Consider the following 19884-nt stretch of genomic DNA (forward strand, 5'->3'; position numbering starts at 1 on the left):
AATCCATTTTCATTTTTCATATTTGTAAGACTATCCTTATACATCTGTCACAGTTTAGAAGTAAATATAATCAAAGCTTTTTCTTTTTTAAAGCTTCTTGGGGAAGTGGGGCGGGGTGGGGGGGGGGAAAGCAGCGCAGCAAGAACTGTGATTAGAACAAGTCTTCAAGCCCTCAATCTTGCTTTCAGAAGGAGCAAAAAGAGGACTGCCACAGCAGTGACAGCCCTCATCCAAACCAGAAGAAGTGCACAAATGCACAGCTATTTTCATGGAAACGCTGACTTGTCCATCGATATGCCAGCCCTGCTTCCCTCTCCCAAGGGGATTTCCATGCTTTTTCAGAGGTCCACCCTGAAAAGCAGATGTTTACTTTGCAATTCTTTCAGAGTACTAAACTAACAAGAAAAACAAGTTACATCAACAGCCTGGAAGACCCGTGTCCTTCATTAATCCACTGGGCACAAGCTTTAAAGTTCCTCAAGCTGACCCAGAGTGCTTAAAAAAAGCCTTCATTAAAGCCATCTTAAAGGACTCCCATCACAATTTGGATTTAGCAATGACAAATACGGCACACAACCAGCAATCAAAGCAGTAACAGGAGATAACAATTCCATTTTATGTCCCCTCAAAGGCTGCTTACGACAGCACTGTTATTTTTAAAACCTGCTTAGTCTAAACTAGCCTGATTTCCTCCCCGCCATTTACAAGGTAGGGGCTGCTGTCAGTAAGATACTCTACTCTTTCTTTGATCTGCACCAGCAATAACTAACAGTCAAGGTGCTTCAAAGTCACTGGTCCAGGACAGTCAATGCTACAGTTTGGCAATGATGATCTCTCCGTTAGGGTTACATCCCTGCACACATCAGGTTAGCGCCGGGGCTCTGACCGATGCAGTTCTCAAACTGCAGCAAGTTCACGTGGTAAATTTTTCCTCACACGCTGGTTCTCGCTACCCCAAGAACAGCCCGTCTCCTTTCCTCTCCTCTCAGGCTGGAGAATTTTAATTCTCTTCCATCTGAAAGGCAGGGGAAGTTCATGCACGAAGTCTAAGTAGGGGAGTGATTCAGCAGCGAGCAGGGAAATGACATTCTCATCTGATAACACGTCAAATTCCGTTCCGTCTCCTTTGATTCGCCTTAGAAACATATTAAACTGCTTCTTCCCCTCACATCCACCAAAATACAAAGTCTGATCATTATTCAAACGCAGCAGCAGCCTGGACGCTAACGCTCAGCAACTCGTAATATTCTGCCAAACATTTATGAAGTAGTTTTCCTCTAACTTTTAAAACTGAAATGTGATAATAGGCAATATTTAATACTGGATTTTGGTTTCACAGCAATAGTGTTTATTGGAGATAGACCACAAGAAAATAAGGAAATAGGAGTACGTGTTTGAGTACATGCACAACGCACTATAGAACGAAACACGCAGATGAACCAAAAGCCGCGGCCCCCCCAGGACTCTCTCGCTCATATTCGCGAAGCCCTTCCTGAGAGTAAACACAACGCCCCTCCAGAGAGGGGTCTCAACCATCAGCCTTCGTGGTTTGAGCCCGGTGTCCCAGTAAGGATATGGGAAACCATCGCCAAAGACAGGCTGGGGGAAACAGCCGCTTACATAAGTAAACTATTCCTGTAAAATTTGGTGGTTAGTGGGCTCATTATAAAAATAACACATACGGGCCCCCTTGCCCATAAAGGTGCCTCTCATATACCACGACCATTTTACAGAAAGAACATTAAAAAATGCAATTTAGAAGATAGGGCAATTACTGGCCTCAGAAAAGCTTCCCCCTTTTCCCAGTGAAGCAGTCAAATAACGAAAACCATGTTTACCATTCGGCTGTAGTCTTGCTGCATTATAGCTTGATGAGATGAAACTACACAGCGTAACCTTTCCAGGTTCGGGTCAGAACTTCTTAAAACGCCTCGGCATCGCAAAGCGATACTTATTGGATTATAAGACATGGGCACACTTACTTCCTATGACCTCATTCAACCTGAGCTTTTGTATTAAAAATGATTACATCAGGCACAGAACAAAAGGTCAGATGTGCAAAAGCCAGAAGGAGAAAGACAAGTAACTTTTTGTACCTACATCTTAAGCATGATGTTTTCTTTATGCATTTAGTTCCCCGAGCATAGTTTTGTGTTGCATGAGAACATCTGGAGCTTGCTTTTTACCTACAAACACCAAAAGGGCAGCAGTTTGAGGAGTGCACAGGTAGGTACAGTGAACTCACCCACCTTGTCCTGCCTGGAAGTCAGAGAGGATATAGCACAGAGCCCAGACTCATCAGCCAGGCTGCACAGCTGCACCGGGGCCATCCCGTCAGCTCAGGGGGCAGATGAACATCCACACCCAAGCCTGGGAACTCCTCTCTGCTAGCAATGAGGCTTCAGACTAGATATAAGGAAGACATTTGTTATGCTGAGGGTGGTGAGACACTGGCCCAGGTTGCCCAGAGAGGTGGTCGATGCCCCATCCCTGGCCACATTCCAGGTGAGGCTGGACAGGGCTCTGAGCAACCTGATCTGGTTGAAGATGTCCCTGCCCGTGGCAGGGTGTTGGACTAGATGAGCTCTGAAGGTCCCTTCTGACCCAAACCATTCTATAATTGCAGATCAAGAGAGGTTCTCCTCCCCCTCTGCTCTGCCCCAGTGAGGCCACATCTGCAGGGCTGCGGCCAGTTCTGGGCCCCCCAGTTCAAGAAGGGCAGGGAACTGCTGGAGCAAGGCCAGCGCAGAGCTGCCAAGGGGATCAGGGGCTGGAGCATCTCCCTGGTGAGGAAAGGCTGAGAGACCTGGGCTTTTCAGCCTGGAGAAGAAAAGCCTGAGGGGGGTCTCATCAGTGCTTATCAATATCTGAAGGGTGGGTGTCAGGAGAATGGGGCCGGGCTCTTTTCAGTGGTGCCCAACGCCAGGCCAAGGGGCCACGGGCACAAGCTGGAACACGGGAAGTTCCCCCTGAACATGAGGAAAAACCCCTTTGCTGTGCGGGTGCCAGAGCAGGGGCACAGGCTGCCCAGAGAGGCTGTGGGGTCCCTTCCCCTTCCCTGGAGACATTCACCCCCCGCCTGGACGCGGCCCTGTGCCCCTGCTCTGGGGGTGCCTGCTCCAGCAGGGGGTGGGACGGGGTGAGCTCCAGAGGGCCCTCCCAACCCCCACCAGTCTGGGATCCTGTGATTCTGTGATAATTGCTCAATGACAGCTCAGAGCAATATAATGAAGTTTCCAAGTAAATTTGGGGAAAATTGCATATGGTCCTCCCCACTCCTCCTGCAATTATCCATTACCTTCATATTTTGATTAATCCCCTCCCAAACCAGGCAGTTTCCCCATCTGGCATCAATCTAGCTTTACCTGGTACCTTAAGACGTCGCAGGAAAGCAACCTGCAGCATTGTTTCAGAGCGCACGAACAACGCGCTCCATCAGGTATCGCAAACACAGAATCTTCCACCCATTTGTTCCCCCGTGCTATGTTGGGGAAGCCCTTGTTCTCAAATGGGTAAAATTGTGCTGTTGGCAGTTTTTCCTAAATCATTTATCTACTCCTTCAAGTGAAAAGACTCTTGCTTTGAGAAAGCATTACACAACGAGCAAGTGATTCAGCCCATGCCACAGAGCCTAAATGTAGGAAGAATTTAGGGACTCTCAGCTCCCAGAGCCATGTTTCACCTACGCTGAACTACTTCCCAGGCATCTGTTAGCTACTTTAAGTGGGCAAAGGAGATTGACTTGTAAAAAAGACTAGATTTTGAATGGAATGTGAAGACCCCTCATTCAAGGAGCACAGAATCAACAGTTTAACCTGTGGATGACTTGTTTCCTCGCCCGGTAATGCCGCCATTCAGCCAACACCAAATAGCACTAGGACAGCCTGATACTGGAAATCATTTCTCATGATGGGACATATTTCAAACTTAAAAGCTGAGGTCAGGGAGCACTAAACCAAGGTCTGTTCAGCAACAGCCTTCCTGAAAACAACTAGCAACTTATATTTACTAAATTGAACCAGAGCTTGTTTTTCTTTCTGTTTACACAATACTAGCTTGAGAAATATTCACATGAATTATGCGCAAGGCCAGCAAAGAGGGACACAATATCCCCTTCGGTATTTCAAGTCTCTTGAAAAAAACAAAACTCTTTCAAAGCTCTGGATTTCCAAGCATTCTGGACTGATCAAAAAGTAAATGAGCCAATACATATCAGAAACTTTTCTTCCTTTTGATAGGGAACAACTTGCTCTGAAAATCAACCACAGCATATAATAAACCTGAAAGGCATTTATGGATGATTAAGCAGCTGTCATACCAAAAACTTTCAAACCAGGATTTGTGTCCCGATGTGCCAAATCCCATGCATAGAAGTCCGAGACAAACCCTGCCTCGCGGAGCGCAACACGTGCCTGTTCAACTGTATGACAGAAGAACAAAGGATACGGGTAGGTGGAGAAGTGGAAACAACAGGAGCTCAGCAAGAGAAAGAAGTCACAGCCTGTCGCTCGCTAATGACAGAAGAATAATTTTTATGCATGAAAGCAAGCGAGGTTTCAGAAAACGCTATGCATTTTAGCATGATTTTTTTTTCCAGTTTAGAGATGGCGACACGGCAGAAAGTGAGAAGGCTCCTGAAGGAAGAGACAGGCTCACAAGTGAGGTCCACGAGTTTCAGAAGTGATAACACTTTGTATCTGAAAGTCAAGCTTTGTCTCCAGAGCACACGCCCTACTTTGTTAGGAAAAATTATACACACCATCTTTTTCCTACACTAACACATTGTGCCATGGCTTGATAACCAGCTTCCCACTTCCCTATCACTTCCAATTTCAAAATGTAGTGCTTGTATATACTACAAAACAGTTTAACTTGGCAAATCACATGTGTTTATGTCAGCTTATCAGGAATCCATTTTCCTTTTGACTACTAAATTTTGATTCTATTTTAATTTTAATAAAAAAACACACCTTAGTGGGCTGAAGAGTTAACGCACAGAGACGACGACAGCTACGGGGTACACAAGTGACCCAACACACTGAGCATGCTTGCAGGGGGCGGTCCCCCAAATTTCTTTTGGAGAAGTGACTCTAGGCGCGGCTGGCGATGCCACCTCTCCTATTCCACCCGTGTCCTTCACCCCACCTCACCTGCTCCGTCCTCTGCAACCAGAGCAAGAAGCACAGCTCAGGCTGCAGGTGCGGCGATCAGTACAGGTCCGAGAGCCAAGATCTGCTCCTCCACAGAGCAAGTTAACATCGGCCTTTGCCATCGATTGCCTCGGGCAAGGAGAGGCAGGCTTTCATCTGAATGAAAGGGTGACTGTTGTTACAGCTAATCCAGCCTCATTTCAACCTATTTTATCTTGGCATGGGTGATAGGAAAGGAAAAAAAGAAAGCCTTCCAACAAGTTTGCAAAAAACATATGTAAATTCCCCAATTCTAAATTATCTGGCTAGGTATCAGCCCCTTGCTACCCTAGGAGACTTTCAGGAATGAAACCTCCCCTAAAAGCTTTTGGCTCTACGCAGCTGGAGAAGGTACTTTGTGGTTTTTCAGGTGCAGTCCCTTCCTCTTCACATTAAAATGAATGCTTGGCACTTTACAAGATGAGGACTTGACTCTGGCTTCAACCTGTGCTCTTTCAAGAACACTTTTCCCTGTGCAGTTAAATTGGCCCCAAATTCAGACAGTGCATTCTTTCTGAACTGTACTTTTTATGATCTTAGTTTAGGGGCCTCATAAAAGATGTAGTGTGCAAGTCACAGTATCCTACGCTCAGAGGGCCATAACCACTGCATCTACACCGATACCCACAGAACTCTTAAAGACACTTCTGCTTGGTAGTGTTTATTGCCAAAACAAATTTCTAGTCCTAACATTTCTGCCGTTCAACTTCCCATGGAAAAGTTTAATAGTTTCTATTATAAAGTTGAATTTCTCACATGTTAGATAGCCTGACAGAGCCAGGAACTGGACATCTTGCCTCATTTCATGTTTAAGAGCTGAATTTCAGTTCAGTTTTTTTTAACATATGGCACTAGCACATAAGCATTCAACTTTTACTCCATGCAGCTATTAGAAAGATATCAGTTTGACTGCAACTACAATACGTCAAGAAGTATTTTGCTTTTCTTCTAGACTTCTGTGAATGCTACTTACCTCGTGCATTACACAAGCAAGTGAAACAAAAAAGCATCGCTCCCTTGAGAGCGGCACTGGCCGATCGACATCTCGAGCAGGTTATTTAGAGCACGTAAATGTTGTCTGCCACCATGTGGACACAGCGACTCTGGACACAGGAAAGCAGGGCTAGGCACAAGTTGCTTGGATCTGTACTGCATGGGCGTGAAAACAAACATCCTCGGGGGGACTGGCGGAAGATTGAGGGATTTTTTTCACGTCAAATAGCAAAGTTCATCTGTTGCTAATGACTGTCAGATGAAAGCAGAACTATTCTTTGGCCAGGGCTGAGTAAATCATGCCCATGCGAACAGGAATATCAGACTAACATCACTCGACAGTTGTCTGACAAAACAAATCAAGGCTGGATCAGAAGAGAAGCTTTGCCTCTGGGGGGCTGTGAGCGCACATTTATCGTGAACTCAGAAAAAACCCATAACTCAGGCAGTGTAACAAATCAAACAGATTTCACAAAACCTGAAAGCGATGTCTGGGGAGGTACACTCTGACTGCCACCAACTGCAGAGCCTCCCGGTCAAGCACCAGTGATGAACTGGGGTAAGACTAGACACAGTCACTCCTCAGCTTGGCCCTGGGGAATTAAAGAGTTGTAGAACAGTCTAAATTTATTTGAAACCCAGTTTTGTGAGTCTCCTTTCAAGAGCCAGTAGTTTAGGCAAGGACAGAACACCACCATTCCTGAAGCCAAGACTCAAAGGGGTCTTGCAGTGGTTGTAGTTCTGGCTTATGGTTCTGTAGGGAAGCTGGGCTGGGACTCAGAACAAGAAATCCAGAAGATCAAGAGATGAATCAACTTCCACCCCCTCGGTGGCTGACCGAAATACTAAATCATCATTTGACACTCAGAGTTGCATAAAAATTGATTGTCCCGTGCAAGAACATAGTTGCGGTATATCCCCTCCTGGCCAGGACCAAAAGAAGCTGCCTCTACAGCTATAAAGCAAGTATTTCCTCTCCAAGCAATCTTGCAACTGGACAAGGAATAGCGACTGTCAAGTAGCATGCGAGAGACAACCTCCTGAACACCTAAAGGAATTGGAAGTTTCATGAACAAGATGGTCTCCCTCTCTTCAATGGCTACACATCATACAGGCATGGGTTACAAATAATGACCAATACAGGAGAGAAACCATGTAATACCCTCTTGTATATGACTTTGGGCCAGGCATTCTCCAGCAGTGACACTGTGCGTGCTCACTAAGGACTCACCTCAAGAAGGATGATCACTAAAATAAGATCATCTCTTCATATGTAATGAAGAGCCTACGGTAGAGTCAAGCCCAAGCAATCAAGGCTCCGGGAACGAAGAAAAGAGATACCAAAAACAGCCAGTAAGCAGCAATAAAGCTTCTTTCTTTCTACAGGCCTGAGATTTGAAACTCAAAGCCTCTGCACTCACACCGCCGCCCCCCCCCCCCCCCCACCCCACACACACACACACCCCAAGGTTAAAAAGAAAAAAAGAGCTGAGAGAAAAAAACCTGGAGCAGCAAGACCACTGCTCAAAGACTTGTGAGAGCTCGGCTTAGCAAGGCCCATGTCTATGCCCTGGCCGAGCTGTGCGCCACACGCATTATGCTCCGAGTGATGAGAACTCTCCGAGATGTCAGCGCGCCCGCGCCATGCGTTTGCTTACCCGCAAAAACCCTCACAACGCTTCAGTGCGTTCCTAATATTTATCCCCTACAACAGGAGGCTGTCACGGTGTAATCTCAACTCCTCTACTGTGAAAGCCAATGCAAGAGTTTAATTTTTCTTCTAAAGCCTCACCTCCCTCAGATACTCCACGCACATCCATACCTTTGCAGCTGCAGGCTTTGTGGGGGCAGCTACCTACTGAATGCCTCCCAGTGCCTAATGTTTGAGAACTGAGCAATTCACTCCCGTTTTTAGCAACTGTATATTGTGCTTCGCCTTCGACAATGCTGTGGAATGCCAGTGGTTTTTTTGTTGTTGATATTATTAGATTAGTCACTAATTTCCCTTTGAAAAAGAATAACACATTTGTATGTTCATTAGAGTCAGAGAGCTGAAATCCTAACTGGAAATTTATGGTCTTACCTAATATTATCCAACATAAAAAGCTACTCTGTGAACTTCGTGAGGGATTCAATTTTACACATAGAAAATATGGGGATTGAAACAATTTGTGCTTACGTACAGATGGAAGTTATTATGAACTCTCAGAATTAACACACATTGTTTTGACTTCGGAATGTAACAGCAAAGCAAGTTTCTCCAAATAAATGCTTTACCAAGCTAGCGCTGAGCTGCTTCTAATTCCAGCTGAATTCTCCTGAGTGCAAGATGTGGTTTTCATTGTTATTATCCTGCTGTTTTACAAAACAGTACCACTTTATCTCTAGAAGAGTTTTTATTCCAGTAATTTTGCTTAATATCAACCCAGCCTCACTTCTTCCCCACTCATGTTTCTCCTTGCCAGCAGAACTCCAGGTAATTGTGAAAGGAAAAAAACATAAGCTTCCCTGGTTTCATGGATTTTTATAAAAATCCTATCAAGTGTTATTTTAAGTTGATACAAGTTCTTCTGGGCTCTTTGTTTCTCACCACAGTGATCAAGACTTGCATGAATGATTCAAGTAAGGTGATGGGGACCCAAGCTCTGCTCTCAGTGCTCCAGGAGAGTCAGCACTTCCTCCTAGGCACCTCCGATCTTCCCGAAGCAGCCAGAGGGAATTAAGCAACCGATCCACGTACGTGACGGTCTAGAGATAGGAGGCAGCTGCTCACTCTCCATCCAGACTTCACTATTTTCACACATTCACATGAACTAAGCATATCTGGAAGCTTCCCTCAAAGCAGCCTTAAGGTCTTCTAAAAGGTACTTCAAGTCAACCGTTCCAGCCTCTGACAGAACACACAGAGGAGTCAAACAATCTCAGGTTTCTAGATCAAGCCAGGCCCTGAGTACAGAAGTTGTGATGTATTTCTACAGTTATCTACCTATTCTGCTTTCACAATGGAATTTCCCCTTGGCAGAACTATAGAAAGCTGCAATATTTGACCAAGAATATCAAAACAAAGGTAACTACAACAGTTTATATGGACTTCAGTAACACTCTCCTGATTAAATAAGTAGTAGAAGACTCCCAAAAATTCCAATTTACTTTTATTATGTTTTTATATTCAACAGCATCCAACCTCAAGCGTTAACATGTGAACCACTGGTGTTGCACAAACCACTTCAAAGTTTGGCCACTGACTACTCAAGCTTGAACCAGCACCAGCAACCTCACGTAAATTTGGAAACTTTTTTTTTTTTGTTACACAAATACATACTTAAAGCCTTCATTTACTTTTATGAGTTTGAAAACATGCCGGTGATTTCAGAAACCAACTGCAAGGACTTGGAAGGCAACATGGGTGAGTGATCATGTGTTCAATTGCTCATAGTCATTAAGAAATAAGGCAAGAACAAAATCAGAAAGAGATTTCAGCGGGTCTCACAGTGGTAACATCTCAGAGACAAGTCAAAGAGAAAAACAGGAAAACAAGTGAAGCGGTGACAGTTACTACAGGCACAAGTGCCAGCTAACCCAGACCACAGGAAATAACGCAGAGGCTACCAACTTGGGCTCAACGAAGAGCTCAGCATTTCAGTCAAGAAAGCAGCACAGAGCAACTGGCATCACATAACTCAACAGCAAACTCCAGATAGGAACAAAACCATGAAAGGCTGAAAAGCAAAGCAAGCAGCATCGCGACTCACACGCTACAGAATGAACTAATGTATTTACATAAGCAGAGATTAAGGAAAGCATTGATTTGATAGTAATGGAGAGAAAGCTATCAAAGCATTTGAAGGAAAGTGCATTTAATCCCTTTTTCTCACTAGTCTTCCCTATGAAAGTCAAGTGTGAACAGCTGGCTGCCATTATTAATACCAGCAACAAAGAGTCACAGTCTAAGTTATATTAACAGCTTGGTTAAGTGAATTTCCAAGATTAGCAGGACTTGATTAACTTCATCTTAAGATATTTTAGCCTTTAAGTAATTTCAGAGCCATTGGAGGTTATCTTCCAAAATACACTAAGCATGGGCAAGATACCAGAAGTCTGGAAAATGGTAAATGCAATTCAAGCTTAAAAAACAAACAACAAAGACCCAGAAGCTTTATTTCAATTTGGGGTAGGGAATAGGGGAAAAGTGGTGGAAGAGAAAACTGGAAAGAACAAACCAAACAACTAGAAAATAAGCATAAAGATCAGATTTTTCAAGAACGAGGCTGTCAGACCAATCTAATTTCAAGCCTTACAAACAGGTTAGAAACTGAAATGTCGTATTTCTGTTGGAATTTAAATAAATCTCTTGGCACTTTATGGTGTAATACGCTCGCAAGAGTGCTGGGGAAATGGGATATTGATGAAGTATGAATGAATATGGAGCAAGTAAGTACTCTTTGGGTGCAGTTAAACAATGGTTCACTGCTGAAAACAGAAGTGCTAGTGAGGCAGGGCTCCACCCCAGTTCCATTCAATATTTTCACCAGGTGACCTGGACAGAGAATAGGCTCACGTGCTGACAGCACAAAGCTGAGACTGAGTTCTCAGTCTACCTTTCCCCATCTTCTAGAGTTACATCACCAAATCAGAGTCATGATTAAGAAAAAAGGGGCATCTAAAGTACATTCAAAGTACAGCATGTAAAACATGAATTAAATGAATCACCTGCACAAATTCAGAATGGGCTATTCTGTTGCTGTGCAGAAGAGACCTGGGGCTGCTGGTTGCGCTGAATCACAAAACTCACTGTTTCAGGCTGTTAAGTGTACAAATCTATCACAGGATAATGGACTGAAAAAACATGAAGACACCTGTGAAACATTTCTCTCATACACCTCACTGTTTCTAAAGTCAGCAGTTGCACAGCTTTGGGCACTGCACTTCAAGAAAGATGTCTCCTATTCTCCATCTGAATCCACAACAGAAATGCTCAGAAATTAAAGAGACATTGTAGGAGACATTCAAGATCAATTGTATGAAGTTTAACAAGGCCAAGGGCCGGGTCCTGCCCTTGGGTCACACCAACCCCAGGCATCACCCCAGGCCTGGGGCAGAGGGGCTGGGAAGTGCCCGGCGGAGAAGGCCCTGGGGGTGCTGGCTGACAGCCGGCTGGGCATGAGCCAGCAGTGCCCAGGTGGCCAAGGAGGCCACCAGCCCCCGGGCTTGTGTCAGCACTGGTGTGGCCAGCAGGAGCCGGGCAGGGATGGGGCCCCTGTGCTCGGCCCTGGGGAGGCCCCACCTCGAGTGCTGGGCTCAGGTTTGGGCCCCTCGGGACAAGAAGGCCCTGGAGGGGCTGGAGCGTGTCCAGAGAAGGGCAGCGGGGCTGGGGCAGGGTCTGGAGCACAAGTGTGCTGGGGGGTGGCTGGGGGAGCTGGGGGGGTTTAGCCTGGAGAAGAGGGGGCTGAGGGGAGCCCTTCTCGCTCTCTGCAGCTGCCTGAGAGGGGCTGGAGTGAGGGGGGGGCTGGTCTCTGCTCCCAAGTCACCAGTGACAGGGCGAGAGGGAACGGCCTCAGGCTGCGTCAGGGGAGGTTTAGGTTGGGTGTGAGGGAAAATGCCTTCCCTGCCAGAGCGGTCAGGCCCTGGCACAGGCTGCCCAGAGAGGTGGGGGAGTCACCGTCCCTGGGGGGGTTCAACCACCGTGTAGCTGTGGTGCTCAGGGACATGGTTGAGTGGTGGACTTGGCAGTGTTAGGTTAATGGGTGGACTCGATGATCTTAAAGGTCTTTTCCAACCTAAATGATTCTATGATTCTATTCTATGACATGACCCATGCAATAACACTTTAGAAAGGAGAAGCTGCCTTTCAATGCGTAAAAGTTTGCAAAGAGAAAGAGAATTAAGTGAACAGGTTATTCTAGTTCGTGATTATGTGGTTAAACAGAAGCAAGACGGATTTGGATTAGATGTCAGAAAAGACTTTAATGGCCAGGAGAGCCAGTCACTGGAAGAGACTACTCAGATCACAGGCCTTCCTTCAGGGAAAGTGATGCAAACACCTCCCAGGGACGGCGTAAGGGCAGCTGACCCTGCCCTAGGACTAGGCAACAATCTAAATGGCCTCCCCAGGTCCCTTCCAGAGCAGCTTTTTGAGCATTTTCTGAATTTGATAGCAAATAAGTTAGCAGCAGGTCTTAGTATCATCTTAAATGTGTGTTTGTAAATGTGTCAACTCTGATGCACTTGCCAAAGTAAAGGATGATTGTTAAAATACCTCAAGAGCAAGGAAGTAAGGATGATTAGAGGACTTGATATTTTTTAAAAAAATATCAAGTCATGCATTGGCAAGACTTAACGTTTTCTTATCATAAGTATAGGAGTGGATATAGCCGCAATAAGTATGACAGAATAAAAACAACCCAGAACACATGTACAATTTTCAAAACCGTGTGTGCAGACTCACAGCATTTCATGGAGAAGAAAAAGATTCATTATTAGCTGGCAAGCCCTTCTCCAAGCACCAGAAGAAAGTCTCAAGCACAAAGCAGCAAGGAAAGCAAAAACGATTTGAAGAACGCCTCCCCAGGTCACTGGAGAATAGCGTCACAAGGCAGTCGATACGCACTCATGCCATGCTGACACTAAGCAGATTGTAGATACTCATAAAAAATACCTCTGTGTACCAACCTGCGCTATATTTTTGTTGAGAAGATACACTCCGTATTCAAATTGAAGCTTCTCCCCTCCTTTTGGATATAAAGGGAATCTGATGGGAAAGAACAAAGAAAAAAAATATTTAAGTAAATTTTAAAAAGCCACAGGCTCCCTTTTCTGAGAAGGTAAAGATTTAAAAAGCCTCCCTTACTAACTTCTCCCAGGAACCCCCTCCATGGGATGTCCTTAGGAACCCTCTCCAACTCCAGCCAATCAGCCTTTAAAAAACTGATGTCAAAATTTAGCTAATGAATTACATTTTTCTAAAGTATTTTAGGTTTTTAAAAGAATCTTTACGACTCTCCCAGTGCTGCAACATTCCTATCGCTAAGTGAAGCGTGTTTGAAGCAGCACGCAGCATAATCCCAGATCCTACCCTATCCCTTTGTATCCAGCCCTTCAGAGCTGGTTAGCTCATTTCCAAATAGAAATTATCTTTTAAGAAAAGTGTTCTATTCTGCTTGTTAGTTTGTGAGAGAAAGAGCGCAAATCTCTTCATGCACAGGAGACATTTGCAGGCTCATGTACCAACATACCAGAAAAAGACAGAAAATACAAGTAATTCCTTTCCTTTCGGCAAGCTCCACACACGCGCCGAAGGTTCAAGTCACTTACAGGGTCATAGGTCACTACAGCCTTTGCAAGCATTATATTCCTAACATTTATTTCTCCTATTTAATAAATAAAGTGTTCTTCACAATTTTAAATACCTAGTTGTCGCAAAGAGGAAAGTAGCACGGCTTCTTTCTGCCTCAACTGCTGCGTGAGACTAGAAAACCAAAGCTTTAGTCCCTGAAGTACTGAATCTGTTTGACAGCCTGCGTTAAAGAGTATATAATATGCGTATGTTCTAGGAATCCCTGCTTAAGCAAAGCAGTTCTCATAAAGAGTCTTAATATTTGTACACTGCATTTCTTCGGATTGTCTTTTGACTCTTCTTCACCCCCAGAGGTTAGTACGGGTAGTACGGTCAGTACAGTAATCTCAGCACAACTTAAAAATTTATGTTTATGGGAACGACACCACGAAATGAGCCTTTGGCTTTTCAAGAACCGTCTGTAGCTGCTAATCAAGATGCTGAGTACATTATCTGCGCAAAACCCACATTACATCAGAAACCCAAGTCTCTCTCAAATACAAGATAACAAATACGGGAGATCACTATCTACTAGAAACAACACACATTCTAGAGGGGCGATTACGCAAAGTGTATTTTATCATCAATCAGCCCCACAGTAGAGTACATTTGCAACTTTTAAGGAGAATTATATAGCACCATTAAAGCCACAGGTTAAGAGGTCACGATCACAGCAGATCAAATATTAAGATGTCAGCTTCAAGTTTTATGCTACTTTCAAACTCACTAGGTCACTTCAAGTTGAGGAATATAAAAATCACTGTGAATAGTGTACATCGAGCTCACCTTGCTTAATAGATCTATAAATCCAACTAGTTCCCCATGCAAGAAATAAAACCTTTCAAAATGAACGCGTGCTACAACAATTCCATGGCACGTTATCTTACGTGTAAAAAACAAATCAGCAGAAATTCATTTCAATATCTACGGTCACACTACGCAAGTAGAGCAGGATTCAGATTTAAAGGTGAGTTTTTACAATTAACAGTATAAAACTCACTCAAGTCTGCTAATAAAAGCACCATTAGGAAGACAAGCCATGTTTCACTAGAAGATACTATTTCATGAAGTCACTAGTAATGGGAACCATGTATTCTATTATTAGACACAGAGCTCTTCAATACACGCAGTATAGAAAAGAGGATAAAAACCGGTTTACAGCGCTCGCTACCATCTCCCACACACAGTTTCTTTTAAGTGATAAAGATTACGCTTTTCTGTTTATCACGTTGGCCCTGCTTTTTTTGCTAATATTCACATTTCTGTCCTTTAACTTCCACTAATTAATCTTGAAAGACTCCAAACTACATACATCCTCGTGTCAGCTTTCATAACATAATCATTTACATGAATGTCTTGAAAAATGTCAGTGGATGTCTTTGTATATGCACATTTATGACTCAAGAGAAAAATATTACCAACTTTTATGTTTCTGTGTGTTATCTCGCTTGCCAGTTAAGCCTGGTCACAAGTAATAAACTTAAGGAAGAGGAACCACAACATTTTATGTAGTGCTGCATTGAGTATAATTGAATGCAACTTTAACTGCTGGCTCCCTATGTGAAATTCTTCATGCCCACTCCTTAGAAAAGCACGACTGTAAGCTAAATCTCTCACTTTGGCATGCTGCAAACAGTTAAGTCTGCTGCGTAAGGTTTTACTTATACTTGCTCAAAAAATACATTTGAAAACTACTATTTTAGTACTTTTATAACCACAAAGCACTCAATAAAATGCAAAATGGCATCCGCCTACCCATTCTACTCCAACATGTCCCTTTCTTGTTTCCATTCTTGCTGATATGTTTGGGGGGGAAAAAAAAAAACTCACTAAGCTCCTTTAAAGCAGAACACAGATATTTACTCTAAGATGACAAATTCAAAGGAATAAGTGTGACATGTTTAGCAGAAAGAAGAACAACAAGCTACGGGCTCTGCGAGGTTCATAGTGTGCACTTGTAAAAATACATTGATATTTATCTTATGACTACGGAATATTACTTTTCAATAGCATGTAGACTTCTTAAAACACAGCCCTAACACACCCAGAGTTTAGAGCAGATATTCCATTCCTGTATATAAAGAGCACATTGCTCAGCTGGCATAGAGCAATAATAATTTTAATGGCGACTCAAAGAAGATGTGAGAAGCTCATGAGGTTCAACAAGGCCAAGTGCAAGGTCCTGCCCCTGGGCCAGGGCCACCCCGGTACCCACACAGGCTGGGCGATGGAGGGCAGCCCTGCCGAGAAGGGCCTGGGGGTGAAAAGCTGGACACGAGCCGGCAACGTGCGCTCGCAGCCCAGACCCCCACCCGTGCCCGGGGCTGCATCCCCAGCAGCGCGGGCAGCAGGGCGAGGGAGGGGGTGCTGCCCCCCTGCCCCGCTCTGGGAGACCCCCCTGCAGCGCCGCCTCCAGCTCGGGGCTCCTCAGCACGGGACAGACACGGGGCTGTGGGAGCGGGGCCAGAGGGGGCACAGAAATGCTCCGGGGGCTGGAGCCCCGCTGCTGCGAGGCCGGGCTGGGAGAGCTGGGGTTGTTCAGCCTGGGGAAGAGAAGGCTGCGGGGAGACCTTATTGCGGCCTCCCAGGGCTTAAAGGGGGGCTGTAGGAAGGGTGGGGGCGACCTCTTTAGCAAGGCCTGTTGTGACAGGCCAAGGGGGGATGGTTTGAAACTAAAGGAGGGGAGATTCAGACTGGATCTAAGGAAGAAATGTTTTATGCTGAGGGTGGTGAGACACTGGCCCAGGTTGCCCCGAGAGGTGGTCGATGCCCCATCCCTGGACACATCCCAGGTGAGGCTGGACGGGCTCTGAGTGACCTGATCGAGTTGGGGATGTCCCTGCTCGTGGCAGGGGGTTGGACTGGATGAGTTCTGAAGGTCCCTCCTGACCCAAACCATTCCATGATTCTAAGATCTTAGTTAAGAGGACATTGACTTGATTCAGGGAAAAAACTCACAACTTTTAGTAACTTACAACAGGTTAACTCCACTTGGAGTTGTTTCTGCACCTCGTGTTTCCACTGTGCTCAAGGCTACTCTTGCTTCATTTAGGGACATCTGACGTGTCAGCAATGATAAGACCCTGTGCTGGGGAAAAGCACAAGGACTAATAGCGATAACGGGAACAAACTGGCAGGCACGTGGAAAGGCAGCTTTAGGATCTGCGACAATTGTGCCAAAGATGCTGAAATGAATCAAGTCCCACTCTGAATTCAGGGGGTGGAGAACACAGCATGAGAGCGATCCAAACTGCTCACAAGACTGATTCTAAACAGATGGTCAATATGTGCCTTTAAGATCTAAGATAACAAAGAGTATTCTCGATTTTAAAAGCTTACGTTTGTTTTGGAAGCTTTATGTTTTGCTTATTTAATCCTGAAGGACTGTCACAAATGCAAAGTTATTATTAAGTTCTTTGAGTCACGTGTTCTGGTTTATAGGCCTCCCTGGGACACAAGTCAGATGACCAGCATTACCCAGCCGTACCACGTGCAGGAATGGAGGCAAATCCACAATCAACTGCAAAACATACCCATGCGTTACATTTTTGGACACATAGCTTCTCTCCCACTTCACGGCACGCTGCTTTGGACAGAGGTTGTCTTTTTCTACTTGTGATACCACAGTGACAGAACAGTTTTTCCCATAGTGGACTAAAACAATATCACGCTTTGAGCCACAAGGCACATGCACAAGGCTTCTACTAACATCAATATGTTCAAGACCCAAGCTTTCCCAGTCTCAGAGTAAGAGGTTTTGATTGCCACTTCTCATAGCAGACAGTATATAAAAGAAAAGCGGTTACAAGGCATTTTCAATCATCTCTGAATAATTAGAAGCGGCAACTCATCTGCCTCCACCTTACCACTCTCTCCTCTCTCCTGCTTGAAGAGTTCCCAAGAATAAGCATCTCCTCTCGATCTGCAATATGAATTCCAACAAGTTAACATCAACTATTTTATTACAACCCATCCCCTATTAAATTACTGCCACACTTCCTAAGCAGACATCAGCTGCTGGATAAAGAACTCTTCAGCTTAAACCTGGCCCAAGAAAATCTGTCACAGAAGATGGAAGGAAGCACATTATTAGCAGCTAGTGAAGAAACATTCTTCTTCCCTCGAAAGCACCTAATAATCAAATCAGATACTACTCTTAGCACTGAAGTCTCGTGTTTAACACAACTCAATGCCACTAACCACCAAGCAGTTATAAGAACTGTTGGGTTTTTGAAGTACACAGGGCAACGTAGTTTCAGTTTATTTACACATAAGGAGGTTTTGCCGACAGGCAACAAGCAAGCAAACAAGTATGAGCAGGTCGAGGCTTAGATCAGTACTGCTGATCTACACAACCAAATGGATTTATTTGTATGAAACTCAAGCAAGACCGACAAACCAAAGTGTGCGCTCAAGTATCAGAATACAGATTAGTACAAGCCTAAGGGGAAGAATCTCTCATTTCCTTGTAAACTGCCCAGGCAAACAGGGGTGGAAAAGGAAGAACTCCCAGCTAAAAGGAGTGGCTAAGCAAAGTGTCAACATCAGCGTTACTTTACACCGTAGACTCTATGTGAAAGTTTCACGAGTATTCGGCCTCATTAAACCCTCCCAAAAGACTCGTGAACAGGAGAAAGCGAGGCGCAAGGTTACCTGCTTTGTTCACAGAAACTCTGATGAGGAAAAGTAATCCCAAGACAGCCTTTTAAATTAAAAAAAAAACAACTGAAAGGGCTGAAAGTCTACCTTTTCTCCAAGCTAAAACTACAGAACCAGCACCCTACCATCGACAACAGAATTAAATTTTTAGTTATTCAAGAATCTTGCAACATTTCACAAATGTTAAGTTTTAAAATAGTAATTTTGAACATTTGCATAAGAAATACCACTCCAATGGGTATCAGGCTTACAGGTACCCAACCGCACCATCAACAGGACTCTTAGGAACATCACAGAATCCCAGACTGGTGGGGGTTGGAAGGGCCCCTGGAGCTCACCCCGTCCCACCCCTGCTGGAGCAGGCACCCCCAGAGCAGGGGCACAGGGCCGCGTCCAGGCGGGGGGTGAATGTCTCCAGGGAAGGGACCCCACAGCCTCTCTGGGCAGCCTGTGCCCCTGCTCTGGCACCCGCACAGCAAAGGGGTTTGTCCTCATGTTCAGGTGGAACTTCCCGTGTTCCAGCTTGTGCCCGTGGCCCCTTGGCCTGGCGTTGGGCACCGCTGAAAAGAGCCCGGCCCCATCCCCCTGACACCCACCCTTCAGATATTTATAGGCACTGATGAGACCCCCCTCAGCCTTCTCTTCTCCAGGCTGAACAAGCCCAGGTCTCTCAGCCTTTCCTCCCAAGGGAGATGCTCCAGCCCCTGATCCCCTTGGCAGCTCTGCGCTGGCCTTGCTCCAGCAGTTCCCTGCCCTTCTTGAACTGGGGGGCCCAGAACTGGCCGCAGCCCTGCAGGTGTGGCCTCACTGGGGCAGAGCAGAGGGGGAGGAGAACCTCCCTCGCCCTGCTGGCCACACGCTTTTTCATGCGGCCCAGAGTATTGTTGGTTAGAATTATTGTTGGTTGAAAGACGTTACATTGGAGCCACTCTTTCACCTGATCTTTTTCTACCATGTTACCTAGTCAAGCAGCACGTATCTTAGGCATAAGAAGTATGCAGCTTTACCTCTATCTGAAATGAAAAGCACAATCTTCCTGAAGTAAATCACATTTTTAAGGCAACAAAGAATGTAGACACAGTACTAAATTGTCAACCCTGGTTTAAAAGTCTTTCTGTAACAAAAAAAAACCTCAATAGATGCATTTCCAGTCAACATGGAAAACTAATGGTGGCTGTTTGCCACCATTTCCACTCCAGCTGAATCATTAAAATGCAAACAGCTAAACAGAAATATCAATGTTAACCCTAGGCATATTTCAATGTTCAGACATATTCAAGAATCCATCTTGAACTGAAACCAGTTGCAGTCTGGGGGCAGCAGAGGATGAGCAGCCAGAAGTTTCTATGACTGCCTTTGCCAGCTGCAGTCATCCAGGGGTCTGAAGACATTTCTACAGGCTCTACATCTCTGAAGCAGTCCAACCCAAAAGCTGCAGCATGCCACACGAGACCACCAGACATCGCTCCGCATCACTGAAACTACCTGTCCTTCCAGACACGAGCAGATCATCTTATACTCATAAAGCTACAGGCACAAAGAAGTCTAATGTATCGCCTCTAAGGCGAGCTCAAACCACCCCATCTCTCAGCTAACACTTCCCTCTAAATAAGGTTCATCCCTCCTCGGGGTATGAAGACTGTCTAAATTACTTTCCAGTGTTGATTTCTGCCTTATTTTCTCTGAGTCAAGGCATGACAAAGGAGACCA

At 45.1% G+C, this 19884-nt stretch overlaps 1 protein-coding gene across 2 annotated transcripts in view; it reads right to left on the reverse strand.

Annotated features, from left to right (window-relative positions):
- UVRAG (UV radiation resistance associated) overlaps positions 1-19884 on the reverse strand; it is a 101884-nt gene that overhangs the window by 18933 nt on the left and 63067 nt on the right. For both annotated transcript variants that reach the window (XM_064441536.1, XM_064441537.1), the window contains exon 13: positions 12852-12930. In XM_064441536.1, coding sequence (XP_064297606.1) covers positions 12852-12930 — 79 coding nt within the window. The remainder of the gene's footprint in view (positions 1-12851; positions 12931-19884) is intronic.

This window comes from Phalacrocorax carbo, chromosome 1 (genome assembly GCF_963921805.1).
Source record: "Phalacrocorax carbo chromosome 1, bPhaCar2.1, whole genome shotgun sequence".
Classification (NCBI taxonomy): domain Eukaryota; kingdom Metazoa; phylum Chordata; class Aves; order Suliformes; family Phalacrocoracidae; genus Phalacrocorax; species Phalacrocorax carbo.